At 45.8% G+C, this 19,486-nt stretch overlaps 1 protein-coding gene across 1 annotated transcript in view; it reads right to left on the reverse strand.

Annotated features, from left to right (window-relative positions):
- Positions 1-13,796: 13,796 nt before the first annotated feature.
- Dpys (dihydropyrimidinase) overlaps positions 13,797-19,486 on the reverse strand; it is a 76,917-nt gene continuing 71,227 nt past the window's right edge. The window contains exons 9-10 of the mRNA XM_036208465.1: positions 15,905-16,044; positions 13,797-14,209 (exon numbers count right to left, since the gene is read on the reverse strand). Of these exons, the coding sequence (XP_036064358.1) occupies positions 15,916-16,044 (129 nt within the window). The 3' untranslated portion in view covers positions 13,797-14,209; positions 15,905-15,915. The remainder of the gene's footprint in view (positions 14,210-15,904; positions 16,045-19,486) is intronic.

Raw genomic sequence — 19,486 nt, forward strand, 5'->3', positions numbered from 1 at the left:
ATTTGTACGATATTGTTTCAGGGAGTCACAAAAACAACAAAAACTCTGCCCTATAGACACAGTGTGTTTTTCTCTGAACCCTTCCGGTCTGTGGTTACCTGGGTGGAACAGGGAGAGAGCCAGATGCCTTTACAATTTATACATATACAAACTATAGATGTATGTTTCAGTTACACACACACACAGAGAGAGAGAGAGAGAGAGAGAGAGAGAGAGAGAGAGAGAGAGAGAGAGAGACATACTATCACATCCTTCACTTCCAAGTGCATGTTTGGCAGAAACCACCTCTCGCCCTTTCAGAGTGGAAGAACTGAAAAACGGCACTAAGGGGTCAAGGCACCAGCTCTTGTCAGTGGCTAGTTGCGCTGGGCAGCTGAGTGCTGGGCACCGGCTCGTCCCTGGCACTCCAGGCTGCACCAAGGGCTTTCCCTAACTGTGAAATAAACTCCAAGCAGAAACACAAAGCTGTCAGTGGAGTGATGTTGGAGTAGATTCTCACAGTAACAGTGTACGCTCTTATTTTGTTTGTGTTCTGCCCAGTAAAGCTTGACTGGAGATCAGAGGGTGGAGCTAGCCACTAGTTAACCATAGAGGCTGGGTGGTCGTGGCTCACACCTTTAATCCTAGCACTTGGGGGGTTCATGCCTTTGATCCCAGCACAATTGGGAGATGGAGACAGGAATATAAGTTGGGTGGAGACAGGATCTCAGAACCCATTCTGTCAGAGGATCAGGAGACGTAAGAAGACACTGGTGGCTGCTCCTTTGTTCACTGATCTTTCAGGTTATCACCCTGATGTCTGACTCCTGGTTTTTATCAGTAAGACTAATTAGGATCATCCTTCACCCATATTTCCCCATTAGAGAACTGTGATGGGCTGGAACCCGTGGCCACCTCACTCACCACTAATGGCTTCTTGTTGGCTAGAAGGGAGCTCTGGCCATAAAGATCTTTGTTCTCATTCCTGACTGCTCTCCTCCAATGAAATGCCCACTTGTGGCGCAGGGATACACAAGTAAAGAGTTGTTCTGCTGAAAAGTCTGCATACATTTTCATATAGTGTAAAAAAGTAGCTCTCCTTGTACTTCAGAATGAAGGGGGAGGGGAGTGAACAGAAAACAAAACAAAACAAAAAGCCACCGGCCATTACTTCATCTTAAACAAATGAATGACTTCTCATTTCTTGTCTGCGTGGTTCAACGATGAAATCCTAGAGAACCTCCAAAGAGCCATGGCTCAGAACACCCTGCTCCTGTTCAGCCACTATTTATAACATGCCCTATGTCTTCACGGTTTTTCTCTCCAATGTTCTTCAGCCTGTGTAGATGGCATTTATGCAATTCAGAAAAGGATGCTTCCACAAGATTAGTCAGCAGCCAGGTCCTCTGACGCAGCTCCAAGATGCAGTTAAAAATAGAAAGAGGACGCTTTGCCTCAGTCACTGCTGTTGTGTTGCCGAAGAGAGCTGACCACAGTGTTGGTTCCCACATCCTGTTCTTTCATCCAGAAATAGATGAAAACTCTGTCCCTGGATTTTGGACAAGACCTTTTGCTTCTGTGACCTTGGCTTTCTGCTCCTTCTTGCTTAGTGTTCTGCTGCCCATTTCCCCATCCCACCCCCTCACTTCTGTAATATGAAATTTCAACTGTCAGCCCAGGGCTCTGAGAATCTGTTTTTTTTTTCCCCCAGTCCCAGGGGTTGCAAACTCCAGGCTACACAGGCCAGGTAGACAGATGGTGTAAGTTAACAAAGCCAGGCAGGTGTGGAAGGGCAGCCCACTTGTACCTCATCTGCTGCATGAGGAAGCTCTTACTCCATTTCCCACAGAGCAAGGGAGTTTTCCCAGAACAGCCAGAGTCCCAGATTATTATGGGAACTCGCCTAATTGTTAATGTTAGAAATAAAATCGGATTTTAATGTGTTTTTAAAATAGAGTGGAGCCCAAATCACAAACTTTTGTTCATGAATTTTGCTCCATTGCTCTTTGGGGATCTTGTATGTTAATCAGCTAGAAAATGAGACTCTACAAAATGTAGAAGTTACAAAATGTAGAAGTTTGGGGTTAAAATTGTCTGCTTTCCCTGATCTGACCTAGTCTGGTGGTCAGATGACCAAACACCCTGACGGTCGGGCTGGAACTCTCATCCAGTGACTGATGGAAGTGGATGCAAAGATCCTCAACCAGGCCTCAGGTGAAGCTCCGTGTGTCCAGTTGTTGAGAAGGAGGAGGGACTGTGGGAGCGTGAATTGTTGAGCCCAGGATTGGAAAAAGTACAGGGACAAATAGCCAAACGAATGGAAGCACATGAATTGTGAACCAAAGGCTGTGGAGCCCCCAGCTGGAACAGGCCCTCTGGATAAGTGAGACAGTTGAGTGGCTTGGACTGTTTGGGAGGCCCCTAGACAGTGGGACCCGGACCTGTCCTTAGTGCATGAGCTGGCTGTTTGGAACCTTGGGCTTACACAGGGACACTTTGCTCAGCCTGGAAGGAGGGGACTGAACCTGCCTGGACTGAATCCACCAGGTTTAAATGAATCTCCAGGGGAGTCTTGGCCCTGGAGGAGATGGGAATGGAGGGAAGAGGATGGGGGGAAGGTGGGGATGGGGGCGGGAGGGGGGAGGACAGGGGAACCCATGGCTGATGTGTAAAATTAAAACACAAATATAATTTTTTTAAAAAGGGGGGGGATTGTCTGCTTTCTCTCACTCTTAACTTCTAGATTGGAATGGGCGTGGGCCTCTGACAGGAGTCCTGGATTCTGATATTTGTCTGGCTCAGTGTTAGCTATGGAACTTCATATTAATTTGCTTCAGTGGCAATAACCTGAGACATCTACCAAACTCCATGAACCTGTGAGGCAAGAAGACCCTCAACCTCCCTGTCTTCCTCGCCCTTCAGCTTAGAGATCAGCTCCCCAGAGTAGCCGGTGATCCCAGTATCTTCCTTCCAATTGTCTCCGACTACAAGCCTGGTTTGTTTGTAGCGCTGTTGGGTCTAAACCCAATCAGTGCCATCACCTAAGCATCCCTTGCATCTCCTCCCCTTGGGACGAGCTGTTAGCAGCTGCCGTCACCCTCACCAACTGCCGTCACCCTCACCAACTGCCACCACGACATCTGTCTCCATTTCTGCCACAGCTTCACACTCCTCCCAGCCTCTTCACCACGAACAAAACAAAAAACAATTTGAAGCACTTTGTTCAGGGTTTTTCCCTGGAGGAGAATTTGCAATGAATTCATATGGTTGCCGTCACACATCACAGCCAACCCCCAAATTGTCTAATGCCTTTGCAGGTGTGTCGGACCACTCCAAGCAGTCATGTTCATGTCATGGGCGGAGGGCAGAAGTTTACAGCAGGGTCAGGTTGGCTCTCGAGTAGTCCCCACATCAGGATGTCAGGCATTCAAACTCCAGAGGTGCTGCAGTCTCTAAAATACTGTGTTGAATGTATTATGGTCAATTCTATCACTCAGCGTTCGGGGCTGAAAAAAAGTCTATTCTTTTTTTTCCCATCCAGAAGTATAAAAGCAACTTGGGCACATTTCCATCTATCTTTGGGAGACTTGAACTTTGAAAGTAGGAGATTCTGGAGAATTCACACCTCTCAGCTTTATCTAGTGTTGGATTTGCTGAGTGTGTCCTTTTCCTTAGTCGGCTGTAACCAGAAAACAGACACTAGGTGGCTTAACACGACATCCATAAATTTATGCTCTCATAAATTTGAAGTCTAAAAGCTCAAGTCAAGATGTCAGCAGGGCTGTGCTCCCTTCAGAATCTCTAGAAACTTCTTTCCCTACCTCCTCCAAAATCTGGTGGCAGCGGAAGTCTTTGGCATTCTGTGCGTTCAGCACTGTGATTTTAGGTTTTTGTCTGTTCTCATAGTCTTCATTCTGTATCAAATGTTCTCTTAAATCCCTGTGCAAAATGACACTTGCACACAACCTGTATGTGTCTTCCTGACTGTAAATTATCTCTAGATTAGCTAGAGATACTCTGAAAATGCTGTGTAATTCAAAGAACCAGAGCCCATGAATAGAAAGGGCCAGCTATATTAAGGAACTGGGGATAAGAGTTTGAACACAGCAGCTGGGCAGTGGTGGCACACACCATTAATCCCAGCACTTGGGAGGCAGAGCCAGGCAGATCTCTGTGAGTTCGAGGCCAGCCTGGTCTCCAAAGTGAGTTCTAGAAAAGGCACAAAGCTACACAGAGAAACCCTGTCTCCAAAAAACAAAATCAAAACAAGAGTTTGAACACAGCTTTGTGAGGAACAGAAGTCATCAAGTAGCTAGCAAAGACGCCCTTGCAAGCATCAAACCTGCACCATTAGAGAGAATGCTGTTTACCTTCCTGTGTCTGTAAGTTCAGACATGGAAAGGGCAGGAAATGTCAGGATTCAGGTATTGATAAATTGGAAGACAGCTGTCCTAAAAAGTTTGGAATGCCCCTCAGACATAATGATGAGTCTACTCCCTGTAGTCTCTTGGAGCAGTGAGGAACCAACCCAAAGAGAAGACCTTCACACTACTCTGAGCCATGCCCTTAAATGCAGTGGGGGTTCCAACAAGGGGTCCCCAGTAGTCTCAGGCATCTACATACTTGCCCCTCTGTTGGTGGCACTGTTTGGGAAGCTTAGGAGGTGTGACCTTGTAGGAAGTACTTCACTGAAGGTGAACGTTGAGGTGATAAAGCGTCGTCTATTGCTCATGTGCTTCATCCTTGCCATTCAAGATGTCAGCCCTCAGGTTTCCTGCTCCTGCCGCCATGTATTTGGCTTGTTGCCATGACTCCACTCAGCTACCATGGACTCTTGACCCTTTGGAACATAAGCCCAAATAGTCTTTTTCTTCTCTAAGTTGCCTTGGTCATGGTGTTTATCGTAATAGAAAAGTGAGTAGTACAAAGTCGTGCCCGTGAATGACACCAAAGTGGAGATGTAACTGGCCTGGCAGGAATCATATTTTGAAGAGACACTTGTGTTCCTTGTTTTGACGTATAGACTATTGACACAGTGGATCCCAAGAAACTGGGATTCCTCCAGGAAACTTACACTGGGGAAGAGAATTGCTAAAGGCTGGTGCCAGCCAAAGGAGGAACTTTGCACCCAGAAAAGTGACTTCATGCAACACCAAGAACTTGTCAGATCATCTGGCTGGGACACTGGAGCCCAGACAACGATGGGCAGTAATGTACACTGACTGGGACTACTTAAAAGATGCGTGTCTCTGGCCCTTACTTAAACCTGGGGTTCACTTCAGAATCCCAAAGATGAACTGGAAGAGGGCCACAGGATCTCTTTATCACTCTTCCAAATATGGCCACTTTGAATAACTCCCATATTTCTGCTTTTTACTATTAATTTGTCCATTCTAATTGTTATTATTGAGGCCTGGTGTCTGAACCTGGCTTCTTGGGGCATAGACTGTGAATACAAGGTAATTGATCCACACTGACTGCCAAGGCTAAATGGCACACAGAACTGCTAGAAAATGTGGAAATTCATTCTGAAAAGGCAAGTTGACTGTCAACCAGCATTTGTGTGCCTCCATCCAAGCGTCTCTTAAAAGTCTTGCAATTTTATAGCTAAAAAGCCCAAAACAAAACGAGCAAAACCCAATGCAGACCATGGTCTAGAGTCAACCCAGGAGAACAATAGGATGGAGAGTATTGGCTCTGCAGACTCAGCCTCTCTGCAGTGCAGAGAGATGCAAGGGGCTTAGAAAACACAAAGTCAGGCTGGGCAGACTGCTCTGCAGGGAAAGTGCTTGCTACGCACGAAGGGAGCCAGAGTCTGGATCCCTACAACCCAAGCAGATCCGGTGGATGTGGCAGCTCTCTGTCATTTCAGTCCAGGAAGGAAGAGACGGGGAATCAAGCTAGCTAATGAAACTAGTCACATTGGCTAGCCCTGAGGTTGATTGACAGATCCTACTTCAAAGAATAAGGTGAGTGAGCCACGGAGGCAGATTTCTAATATCAACCTCAGCTTTCCCATGCATACATGTGAAAAGGAGAAAAAAAAACTATAATGATTTCTTAGTTTAAAGCACACACACACACACACACACACACACACACACACACACACACACACATATTAGTGAGAGAAAAGTGAATTTTCACCAAGACTCTTGTTCTTCCATGTGCCCGAGATCAAGTCCCGGCCTGCATCACTAAGGATGGGGACACTACCAAGCTCTGTTCACCATGGAATGTGTCAAGAAACTCTGGGAGCCAATTATTATACTTGGAGCCTAGGGTCTCCTGGAAACCCTTTCCCTGGTTGTCTTTGAAGTTCTTGGCTACTGTGTTGTTGCTGTGAAGAGACACCAGGACTAAGGCAGCTTATAAAAGAAAGCATTTAATTGGAGGTTTGCTTATGGTGTCATAGAGTTAGTCTGTTAGCACCATGGTGCGCAGTATGGCAGCAGGCAGGCAGGGAGGAAGGAAGCAGGCAGGCAGGCAGGGAGGAAGGAAGCAGGCAGGCAGGCAGGCACTGGAGCAATCGATGAGAGGTTGTGTTTTGAGACAACAACCAGGAAGCAGAGAGAGAGCTGACTGGGAAGTGGCATGGCCTTTTGAAACCTCAAAGCCTACCCCCAGGAACACACTTCCTCCAACAATGTCATACCTACTCCAACAAGGCCACACCGCCTCCTAATTCTTTCCAAAGAGTTTGATCCACTGTGGACCAACCATTCAAATACATGAGTCTAAGGGGGCAATTCTCATCCAAGCCACCACATTTCTTATGCCCGGAGCAAACAGCCTGGAATGAGCCAATGAAAATGTCTGACAAGGAAAGTTGCTTTTTGACTAGCAGGTGTGAAGAAAATCTCTATTTCTACATTTTAAAGATCATGCCTTAACGTGTTTAAATGTATTTTTAAATTAATTATTTGGGAAGACAGTGTTCCCTTTCAAGACACTCTGCGTCAGGACAGGATGTCAACATGGCTGAGTGTTGCCGTGCTTAGAAGTTGGAATCAGCCATAGCACTATAGGCAGATTGAGAATGGCAAAATGCAGAAACAAGTTGCCATGGAAACAGGCCACTAAATGGAGCGTGGCAATTCTAAACCTTGTATGATATAAAGAGAAGGAAGGGGTGATGTAGGACATGACAGCATAATCCTCCAATCTTAGCACCCAGGAAGCTGGAGGAGGATTGTCCCAGATTTGAACACACACACACATACACACACACACACACACACACACACACACACACACACACACGAGAGAGAGAGAGAGAGAGAGAGAGAGAGAGAGAGAGAGAGAGAGAGAGAGAGAGAATTATATTTCTGGAAAGAAACCATGTCTGCAAAGAGGTTGGAATGGTTCAGGTCCAGAGGCCAACTACCTACCTCAGCTCTGCTTTAGCTCCATTCCTTGCCTGTCTGCCTCTGTGACAGAACTAGCATCCCATGACGAATGGACAAAACCTTTTGGAATGTATGAACTTGGCAGACCACTAGCTTCCACCAACCCCAAAGCTAAGAAAGCCATCAGGCAGTTCTAAGGCCAACAGAAAGGTTTCCCCATCTTGCTGCAACTGCCTCTCTGATGCACTTGTTGATATATTTTGTTTATTTTCGTTTATGACTTTCTTTGTTGTGGAAGACTATAATAGTTCATGAAACTGCTTCTGTGTTGGAATGTGGAATTTGGGTTAATCTAAGTCTGTGTCTCAGGGCCATGGTCACACAATTTTGGCTCTAGAATAAACTCTCTCTTACTCTGTTTAAGGTGAGAGCTGTTTGTTGTTATTTTGTTTTGAATCCACAGTGTGAGACAAAGAACAAGACAGACGACCCATAGTAGCCAAGAGGGACAGAGAAGTGTCCCATGTTAACTCTCTAGTACCGGAAAGAAAGCTCATTGTTGCCAAAGCCAGAAAAAGGGCTCAAATTTGGAGCCTGTCTGAAAATTTTTAAATTGTTAATTTATTTCTCTTTGTGATATTGGACCTAGGGCCTGGCACAGACTAGGCAAGTGTTCTACCACTGAGCTACCTTTCCTAGCCCACTGCCTTATATTTTATTTTGAGATAGAGTTCCAGTAAGTTACAATCCTCCTGCCTCAGCCTTCTGAATAACTGAGGTCTCAGGCCTGTGCCACCAGGCCTGGCTTGCTGAACATTTTCAGTTCGGCCATGCCCACCTTGTCAGTTTACTCTAGCAGGACTAAGAGTGACTTCTGCGTGACGACAGTCCGGCAGGAAGGCTCCAGAGGAGCCTGCCATCCTGAGCAGTTTGTCTTACTCCAGAGAACCAGCCTCCCTTTACCCAGTAGCTCTGGTTCTGTGCACCATCTCTTCCAGGCCTCCTTCCCAGGCAACAGGCTGCACTATCACCTTGCCCAGGACTCTTGTCTTCTTGCCCTTAACCCCTAGCCCAGTGGCGGGACATGTCCCTTGTAGCCGGCCTCCTCTGCGCGTGCTAGCCTTGTCCCACAGAACTCACCTCTAACGCCCATCTTACTCACCCTGCTGGTCTCCCACGTGCAGCCTCTTCCCCCTCATTTCTGAGCTCAGCCTGACCTTGGCTTTGCTAGGCTTGCATCTGGCTCTGGCTTGGGCATGTGACTATCAGTGTGGATGGTATCATGACTCAGAAAATGCCACATCATGAGCTGTCACCCCAACCCCAAGCTTCTGCACACCACTAAACAAAAAGCTCTAGCTTCCTCCAGAGGGGCGGGCAACACCTCCACTTCCCGGATCCACAGCTAACCTTCCTTTTCTGCCCACATTTTTCTCTCCAACGCTTGGCACTCTCCTCGCAGAAGGGCCCTTCTGTGTGACTGTGAACTCACTCGTCTATTTTTAGACCCCCCCACTGCCTTCTAATTGCCCTCATTCCATGCCTTCCCTTATTACCGATTTCCAGAGCACCCGACTGAGCACACCGTCCACACTGTCATTATGTCTCACTCATTACACTCTGACTGCTTTGCTCGCAAATGCCATCTCTTTGGATTCCTCCACAATACAGTCAAGGAAGCAGAGGAACTCTTACAGTCTCCAGTTCATAGATCAAGAAATTAAGATTCAGAAAGGGTAAGTGATGTCCCCCAGGCTGTATCCGCATCCTTAGATGCATGGATACCAAGTCTTCTCCCTCGTCCATGTTATATATTCTTTATTTTTATTTTATGTGTATTTGGTGTTTTACCATGAGTGTCGGGTTCCCTGGAACTGGAGTCACAGACAGCTGTGACTTGCCATGTGGGTGCTGGAAATTGAACCCAGGTCCTCTGGAAGAGCAGTCAGTGCTCTTGACTGCTGAGTCATCTCTCCAGCCCCATGTTGTATGTTCTTACCTCAGGAGGCACTCTGAATCACCATCATCTGCTCTTCCTATGAGTTCTTTCTTGTTGACAGGCAAGCCAGCATCCACCAAAGAACCTCAGGAAACAAAACCACCAAGACCTTTCTTGCTTCCCTCCTTAGCCTTCAGATTCAGGAACATAACTGTATATTCTAGAATCCTAGAAGATGAAAGAGTCTCCATTTGCTCTTTGTTGCTATGGTGATTTGAAAGCAAATGCCCCCCCTTCTCCCGCCAAGGCACCATTAGGAGGTGTGGCCTTCTTGGAAAAAGTGTGTCACTGTGGGGCAGACTTTGAGGTCTCGTCTGGTCAAATTTCTCTCAGTGTGACAAACAGACCACTTCTGATGCCTGCAAGACATAGGACTCTCAGCTATTTCTCCAACACCATGTCAGGCTACATGTCCCACCATGATGATAATGGACTGAACCTCTGAACTGTAAGCAAGCCACCCCAATTAAATGTTTCCTTTAAAAGAGTTGGTGTGATCATGGTGTCTCTTCACAGCAATAGAAACCCTAACTAAGACAATTGCCAACAAACAAAATGGAACAAAGCAACAAGACCATCCTTGGAGGCTTCCCCCTTCTCAGGATGCCCTGAAGCCCCAGGCCTACCTGCTGGGCAGGCATTCCCAGATGCCTCCACGGCAATGTTTTTACCATGCGCTCCCCCTGCGGCTTATGTTCCTGTCTTCCTAATGTGCCGTGAACCTCCCTCATTTCCACAGACCTGTGCAGAGCAATAAATATTGATCACAGTGGGCATGTGTGCCTGTGTGTTCCTTAAAAAGGGAAAACAAGCCTTCTTGCACCAAGAGTTCCCAAGACAAGAGAATTATTTAGGGTGAGATTGGTCCCAAGGTGTGAAGCTGCACAGAAAACCATTAAGAAAAGAAAGCAGAACGTGGGGAGGTGGAGGCCAGCAGCATGAATAACTCCTAACTCATTGGTCTACACGCTGAGAGAGAAGTATAAGAGGCTGCAAGAACAGGGTTGAGGGATGAGGCGGGCTGAGGGAGCTGGTTGCACCCCAAAAGCCAAATCTGAGCAGGTCCAGTGGGAAAATGGCTGAGTAATGGGCCTGGTGAAGTGAGACTTGCTTCCCTCCAGTCCCTTCCCAGGCTTGGCAATGGCACGGGGAAACGGCACCGGCTGGATAATTGGCCAGGTGCCCACTCCCTTCCGGATCTGTGCTGACTGCTTCATGCGCGTTCTCCTTCCTCTGCCTCACCACACCCCAATGATTCTTCTGCTGATTCCATTTCCAGAGTGACTCAGTTCCTTGGCCGTGGTCCCTGCCGATCACCGCTGGCTGTTGGACCCCAAGCCACCGTAATGTTCCATGGTGTTCTCTGTGGCTACCAGTCTGGGGTAGATATTCTCCTTCCTCTCTGAGATTGTGGGTTCTTTTTGTGTCATGTTTTCAGGATGGAGAAGTCCTTGAGTAAGGACTCCATGAGAACAGTTGTTTACGATGGACCAGGGTTTACATCTTGAGTCCCTGCAAACCAAATGGGTGTCTGTCACACTTTGGGCAATTTTTGTTCAACCTCTTGGTTTCTCACTTGTGACCTAAGAGCAATGGCATCTCATGAACTTGTAGACAGAACTAGGTGACAGAATCTACAGAGCTTAGTCCTGGTGCAGGCCCATAATGAAGGCCTAATAGGTGTTACTATTTAGGATCTATGGAGCATATTTGCTTCATTAAAGAAAAAAAACCCAGAGGTCCTGTGTTCTTGTGGACACTACATCCCATTGTAAGGGGAAAAAACAAAACAAACAAAACCCCTCACAGTTTGAGAAAGCTCAGGTAACCTGCCACATCCCTCTAGTTTTTATACAAACACCCTTGTCTCAGAGGCTGAGGGCCAGTCCCCATGCAGTTACATTTTTACAAATACTGACTCGCCAGATGCAGCCCAGACCGTGAACACAAATCACAATTTGTTGTTGAGTTGCTATTCCTCTTGTGTGTACCCAACTCTCTTCTCCTCTTCCGCTTCCTGTTATCTGCACAGTTACTCCATCCCTTCAACCCAAATTCCCTGAGCTCTTCCCTGTGCCACTCTGTGCAGCTCTGCAGGGGCAGAGGGCACCAAAATGAAGGGTCTGGTTCAGCGCTCTCCAAACAGCAGGCACTCACTAAATGATGGCTTGTCACTCTGTTTCAAAGACTTGTCCACAGTTATTTTCCAGAGAGAAGTAAAGGGAGAGAAGGGCCTTGACAAACAGAAATCTGGCTATTATATTGTGGGCCCTCTTTGGGACCCAGCATTGGGTAGTTTGGAAAGAAGAGGGGAAAGACACGTGGAGGAAGGACAAGAAGGGTGTGCCTCTGGGCTGTCACTGTCAGAGAGACTGGCGTTATACATAGTATCATAGTCTTCAACATCTGTGCATAGAAAATAGTCTTAGCTACTGAATTTCCATTTCATCAATAGAAGAACTGAAGCTTGGAATGTTTACGTGTCTTGCTCGGCTGGTTCAAATGCAGCTTTTGCAACCTTCAAGCCCTTGACAAGTCCACAATGCTGCCTTCTCCAACACAGGGAGAAGAGTTTCTGTGAGGATGTGGCTGCCTCCATGTTTCATCTTTCCCCATGCTTCCACGTGTACCTCTGCTCAGACTGCTCATGGTGTCCACATCCTGGCCATCATGCCCACTGACATTTCCATGATGGCCACATACCCTTGTCTTGTGTCTAGACTTGCACCCCCTTCCTTTTTGTGGCTTCTATTCTTCTGCCACCACTAAGGAGTTGGTACTACTGAAAGAATAAAACCTCTAAGGCTTTCTGGACAGCACGTCTGTACTGACACAGCACACTGAGAGCCTGGGAGCTAGCATTTGCAGCTGTGTAGGGCTTGGATATGACAGGCCTCGGGACACCCTTTGGAGAGGGCAAATCTTTGTTTTGTTTTGTTTTTTGTTTTGTAAATGAAGAAACTGAGGTAGGTTTAGGAAGATCAATGAGACTTCATACGGAAAAGGGGCTTGGTCTCACAGCAATCTGTAAAACACAAAGAAGAGCCATGTGCATTTCCAAGGGCTTTGCTGTGCAGAACCCTGTGATCACTTCCCTCTTCTCCTGGAGAGCTGTGCAGCAAAGACCACAGGGCTGATTCTGTTGCCTTGAAAACTCTCTAACTTCATCTGTATCAGTCAAAGAACTTAGCAGGGATCCTTTCACTTCCTTGTTTATTTAAAAACTAAAAACTAACCACCCATTACTCATCACTGACCACACACTGTGCTGGGTATGGGGGACCAGACAAGCCCCTCCCTCTAGCTTCCGGAGGAGACAGAGCAGAGAAACAAGCAGCTTCAGCAGTCAGTCCCTCCCTCAGTGAGTATGCATGGAGAGTTGGCTTCAGGACCGGGTGGATCTCCGATTCTGAGGATGCCCACACTACTTATATAAAATGACATCACCCTCCCTTATACTGACACCCATCTCTTTATTACTGTTACCTCCTAATGTGAAGTAAATGCTCCGGAGAGGTTGAGATGCTGTATTGTTCAGAGAATCAGGTCTGGGAATAAGAGCTTCCTGTCAGTACAGACTTTTTTCCCCCCTGATGTTTTGGATCCATTGGCTGAATCCGTGGGCATAGAACCTACAGACACAGAGGGATCTGCACACTGCATAAGATATAGTGTGATGATGGGTGGATGTTGGCCCTACCATGGAGCTGAGTAAAAGAAGGACCTAACCTGCTTTGGAAAGCCTCTGGGAGAAGGTGACATTTCAAGTGAGCACTAAATGAAGCATGTGAGGATTGACTTCTGGGTAAGAAAGCAATGGACTTATTCACTGGCTCAGGATTCTGTGTTCTATTGTAGAGTTACCTCTGTCAGGCCCAGTGCAGGAAGAAAACAAATAGTTTTGTGGTCTCTTTTAACCTAAGACAAAAGGATTTGCAGTTTAATTGAGCTGGAAGATTTCTCTTTGGGTGCATCTTACCATCATCCTCAATTCTGTGAGCTCAGGACAAATGACAGCTGAGCCCCTCCCCCCCTCTGTTAAAGGTGCAAACACACCCTCTTGTGGGATAGTGTGTGTGTGTGTCGGAGTGTGAGTACATCCAAAGACATCCTTCTTGGCCTGTCTGCCCAGAAAAAGAAAGAGAAACCCAACCTTGATGCACAGAGGAACTAAGACACAGGAAAGGGCTTGGGAGGAACAGGTCAACATTTCTCCAGAGGATGCCAATTCCACTTAATCCCCTCAAATCCTGAATCTATCGATGTGATTTGATTGCATAGTTTGCCTCAGACTCATTTAATGGTTGAATACCTGATTCGATTTCCTGGGATCCATCAAGGGACTTGACTTACAGGAGCCACTGAAAATTCAAGAAATCGTGTTCTCTTGTCTGAACTGGTTCTCTGGGTCCTCATCCCACCCACTAGGTAGAAGGAGACACATGGAACTCAGATACCAGAACACAAAATGAAGCTCCTAGTGTTTATTAATTGCAATCAAATGTAAAATCACAGTGCTATTTTGAACAAATATAGCCATTAAAACAAAATGAAACAACAATAGCAAATCTTTACACAGGAAAGTTATCTTTAAAAACCCAAAGAAAGACATCTAGTGTGAGAAAAGATGACATTTGAAAGGACTCATCAATGAATCTCCATGCAGACTTCCCATCCCAATAACATTCATTTACATCTTCAATCTTCTGCAGCAACAAAGGCACTGTGAGGCAGACAGCTATTGCTTCTGAGAGAAAAATCAAAGAGGCCCAGAGCGATGATTTTTCCTAAAGGATCTTGGGGAGTTGAAATAACAGGCTCTTCTCCAGGGGCTGACAGCGTGGCAGGGAGGGGGCCCTGAGAGCCTTTGCTCGGCTTTTACCTTTGAAGAGAATAAAAGGCACTCAATGTAACATTCTCCCTCACAAAGAGAGACTGAATTCAAGCTAATGCCAAGAAATGTTCCAATCAAAGTAAACACTAAGCCTAGGCCTACAAAAGCTGCAAGGAGCATGTGATCACACCCAGCACTGCTTCTTTCTCTTGCTAATCTCCAGAATTTTAAATATAATCTTTCTGAATCACGTGAATAATTTCAGTAATGTGGAAATGATAGAAATCCTGAAGCTTGGAGCTAGTGTTGTTAAAAAAAAAAAAGACAACGTCCAACAATGAGAGAGCGCGCTGCATGAGGGCGCCAGGCCTGGAATGTTCCAGTGCTCATTATCCAAATCTCCACTGTCACACGGTTTAATCAGGAAGCACAGGCTGTCAAAAGTGAGTGTGTGCAGAGCCCGAGTAGGTAGGAAACCAGGCCTTTGTCCAGCAGGGCTCCAGCTGATACACACACACCTTCATTGATCAGGTCAACTTCCAACAGCAGTATCTGACACTTTGACATTGCCCTGTGACGTTTGTCATTTATAAAGTTTACACTGAGAGCCACACAACCAAGTTACCAAAAACAACTGCAAACAGCATCTCATAACGTTTTAACTACGTTTATAATTGTGTGTTGGGCTGTACTAATTAATAGCTGTTCTGTGGCCCACAGGCTGTCAGCTGAACATGCCAGCTAATAGTACAAGACTCTCCCAGACGACTACATGTTGAAACATACAAATGCCCAGCACAATTTTAAAAAATAATCAGGGGTTGGGGATTTAGCTCAGTGGTAGAGCTCTTGCCTAGCAAGCGCAAGGCCCTGGCTTCGGTCCTCAGCTCTGGCAAAAAAAAAAAAACAAAAAACAAACAAACAAACAAAAAACAAACAAACAAACAAACAAACAAACAAAACCAGCTCTAGAAAAGTCACCAAAATGGGAAAATGTACATTTTACTAAGTCGGCGGAAGTGACATTATAGAGATGCTAAAACTATAGCACCGTCATTTAGTAGAGATTTGAAGGAGTAGGAAAACAGTGGAGGGGAGAGAAACTGGAAAAAATTGGAAGCAGTGGGAGTTTCCAAACTGGAAGATCTGTCTGTCAAAAGGCAACACAGGACTGACTAGATCTTGCACATCTTTGCAGTGACAGCTACGCTCCTCCAGAAACCAAGTGTCAGATACTACCAAATACTTCTAGAAAATTGTCTCTCACCAAGTCATGTAACTTTCCTTTATTTCCTCAATTTTATTCATTTGTTACACATTCTAGATCATAGGCCATAACTGCATTTACAACGCAAAGATTCATTTTTTTCCACATAAAGTTCTAGTTGGTTTTTAAATATTGACCATGGAACATACTTTTAGTATAGTAGGCAGGGCTCTCTGCCTTCAACTAGCCTATCACTTTGCACTCATAGATGATTCTCTGGGTTGTTTGTTTTGGTTTGGTTTTTTGTTTGTTTGCTTTTTTTTTTTTTTTTAATATTCCCTAACCTTTTAGAGGATGAATCTCTAGCTAGCTTAAAGCCTGTCAATCACCATTGTCCATCTCACGTTCTACGTCATCAAGGCCTTTATCAAAGTTCTTTCCACTTTGAAGTTCTGGACTCTTCATAGTCCTGGGAAGAAAGATACTAATTTTATGTGCTAGTAATCGTATGTTGGTTGATACTCCAGAACACTCACTGTGCACTTGTTCAACCACAGTACCCGGATGAAGAATGCATCCTGGTCTCAGCTCTGCCATCCTCTTCTGTCTCTCTGGATTTCAGCATGAAGACTTCTCCTTTGTAGGGTGCACGCTGTACTGGCGAAGGTGTGCAGGTCTGAAACAGACCACAGAATGCAAGCCATTTCTCTCTTCTGGTTTACTCACTCGATGCCCAAGTTAGCCGCAGCTCCTCTTATGAGCTGTGAGAGCAATAACCTGTGGTCTATCATAGGCGTCCTACATTCTTACCCTTGGCTCTAGGGAGGCAGAGACAACGGTTCTCCAGGCCAAGCTAGCCAGCTAGACTAGCTGATCTGTGAGTTCTGGGTCCAACTGAGAGATCGTCTCTCATTAAATAAAAATGGAAGAGTACGGAGAGGAAGGCACTAGATGTAGACTTTGAGTCTCAATGTGAATGACGTGTGCACACGCATGCACTTGTGTCCACACTCATTCAAGCACTCATATATACAAGCGGAAAAAAAAATTCCTGGAAAAAGGAAAGAAAGCCAGGAAATGTTCCATCTGGTCTCACACTATTATAACTTTTCACCATTCCCTATAGCTTGTTTTCTCATCCTATCTTTTCTTTCTTCTTTAAAAAATTGTTATTTAAAAAAAAAAACTATTATATTTTATAAAATATACAAAAATTTGTTATTTTATGTATATGCATGTTTTGCCTGTATGTATGTTTGTGCACCATATACATGTAGTACCCATAGAGTCCAGAAGGAGGCTTTGTAAGCCCTGGAATTGAATTTACAAATGGTTGTAAACTGCCGTGTGGGTGCTAGGAATTGACCCAGGTCCCCTGGAAGAGCAGCCAGTGCTCTTAACTGCTGAGCCATCTCTCCAGTCCCAAGTGCCTGTTCTTCTTGTTTCCATCCCAGTTGCCTATAGTCCCTGAGTGCTTTCTTCTCTCCAGCAACTCTTCAGATATTTGGCTGCACAGCAGAATAATTTTCATATGTGCTTCATTTTCCTGGTTGCTTTGGCTCATAACAGGCCTTCAGCAGACTCTCACCTCTTCAGTGACCCCCGAGGCAACAGACTCAGATAGAGTTAATTCAGAACTTGAAAAGTTTTCTGAACTTATGAGCAAAAGAATTCACGAGAAGGAACTAAATCAAGGTGTTTACAAGCATGCACATATCTTCACTGATTAGCCAAGAGGCTGTCAATTTCAGTGGTTGCAAGAACAGGTTCTGGAGCCGTGTGGCCTGAACAGTTTTTCACACCTTGCTTCAGCCCCCTAGCACTAGCTGGTGTGAAAGACTGTACTACACTGAAGGGCTGTTAGGAGGGTTAAACATAAAGCATGCAGAAGAATGCCTAGCATGGAATATGTTCTCAGTCAATTTGATAGTATGCACAGACACACATAAGCACACAAATTACTATGGGTGCCACATCAGTGACTCAAACTAATATACTGATTGAAGTTGGAACTTTCTCTTTCTACTCACTATTTGTAGAGAACTGACAAGTTAATAAATGTCCCTGGGTCTGCATCCTCACCCATGAAATGGTAAATAAACCATCTCTCAGAAACGCGACAAGTTCCAGAGGCCCGCATTTTCTTCACTCTTTCACAGAGCAGGGCACAGACAGCTTGGGTTCTGAGCACCAGGCTGTGCCTCTGCTCTCTCTAGGTCTGTCAGAGGCTTTCCTGGATCCCCATCATACCTTTCCTTCATACAGGTCCTATCATCATCTTGAGACATCCAGACAGTGTCATTCTCCCATAGGTGCCACTCAAGTGATGCTCTGGTCACATCTGAGACTTTAAACTCATCTAGCTCCATGGTGTCTGACTACATCTTCCATCCCAGGTCTTCATCCGCACACCACTCTCTCCCTCATGTGGCTCTATTGTCAAGCTAGGCTGTATGACATGTCACTGAAGCCTACAGAGTTACCACCCAAAGCAGGACAAAGGGTACCCAACACCGAACAGCCATAACCCATGCCCTGCAAACAAACCAAGAATGTTCCCCATACCCACCTTCCACCCCGTCTTGCCTCCTACTTCCAGGTCTTGCCTTTCTCTCTGTTCCTCTTGCATGGTGTATTTCAGTGAGCATTCTTGGGAAACTAACATAAGTGTGCAGACGTTTGTGCATGTATCTGAGTGCAACCTGGCCCTCCCCAGCCTCTGCTCTATCTACCTCTTTCTGCAGAAGTTCCTGGACCTTAACTACTTACAACTGTGCTCAGTTGTTACCTTTCAGTCTGTCCTAAGTGCCTCCAGAACAGACCACAACACCAATGATTCAGGCCAAGTGTGAGTGTAGGGGTGGGGTCTGCTCATTCCCTCCCAGTGGACTTGTTCTATGGCAGTGTTTCTCAACCTTCCTAATGCTGTGACCTCTACTACAGTTCCTCATGGCGTGGTGACACACACCCCCAACCATGAAATTATTTTCACTGCTACCTCATGACTGTAATTTTGGTACTGTGATAAATCCTAATGTAAATATCTGTGTTTTTCCATGTTCTTAGGTGGCCCCTGTGAAAGGGTCATTCAATGCCCTCCCCCAAGGGTTGCCTGAGAACCAGTGTCCTACAGGCTGGTCAGCTGCCTAAAGATCCCTTCCCTGGATCCCAGCTGCAGACTCAGGGCCTACACCAGAAATCTCAATTCAGGCTTTTGCAGGAATCTATGGTAATGAAGGTCTAGCTTCATGCTTCCCAGAACTTTTAACCTTTTGATATTTTCCTTTCCTTAGAGGTGGGTTGTGTAAGCTCTGTCCTGACTAGACTCAAATCACATTCCTCTCTGCTCTCTCCTACCCTGGCATCCTACTTCATGTGCATCTCAGAGCCTCAAAAGACATTCACTGTGACAAAATGGTACTCGCCCTGCGGCACTGTCAATGCTATTCATCACAAGTCCAGGTGAACATTTGTTTTCCTACTAAATGTAACCTACCACTTAGGAAATTGAGTCTTGAGTCTTTCCTCTAATGACAGTGACTAATTTCCATGTGAAACATAAAATACCAGCATAATATGGACTGCAGATCCAGCAGGACCAGGAACCAATGTTCAGAGATTATGCTATTGGCTCACAGAACCTGTCCCAGTTTCTCCAGCTAAAAGAATGCTATCATACTTAATTCTCAGCAGATTTTTAATGCAGCATAAAACACATGGTCCTATATGAGGAGAGATGATCTGGGCTGAACATAGAAAGTGGATTTAAATTCCTGCTCTAGGGAACCATGTTCTCATTTGCTCTGCCTCGTTGGCCAACCTTCTCCAGCTCCCTGGATGTTTTCTCTTAGCCTTCATCTCTGAAGGTTTGTGGTCCCTCAGTACCCATAGGAACCCTCTTTTCTCTCTGTCTGACAGTTGCCTTGGTGACCCTGGACTTGGGAATTTAAATCTACATTTGATGACTTGCCAGCCTTTCTCTCTTCTGCTCTAGATTCCCAGATAAAACCCGCTGGAAAACCACAGCAGGGAGGTGTGAAAAAGTAGGTCATGAACAAAGACTTGAGCACACCTGAGGAGCTGGGGCTGAGAGAGGTAGGATGTGAGCCTCTGGCATC

This window comes from Onychomys torridus, chromosome 16 (genome assembly GCF_903995425.1).
Source record: "Onychomys torridus chromosome 16, mOncTor1.1, whole genome shotgun sequence".
NCBI classification, from domain to species: Eukaryota; Metazoa; Chordata; class Mammalia; order Rodentia; family Cricetidae; genus Onychomys; species Onychomys torridus.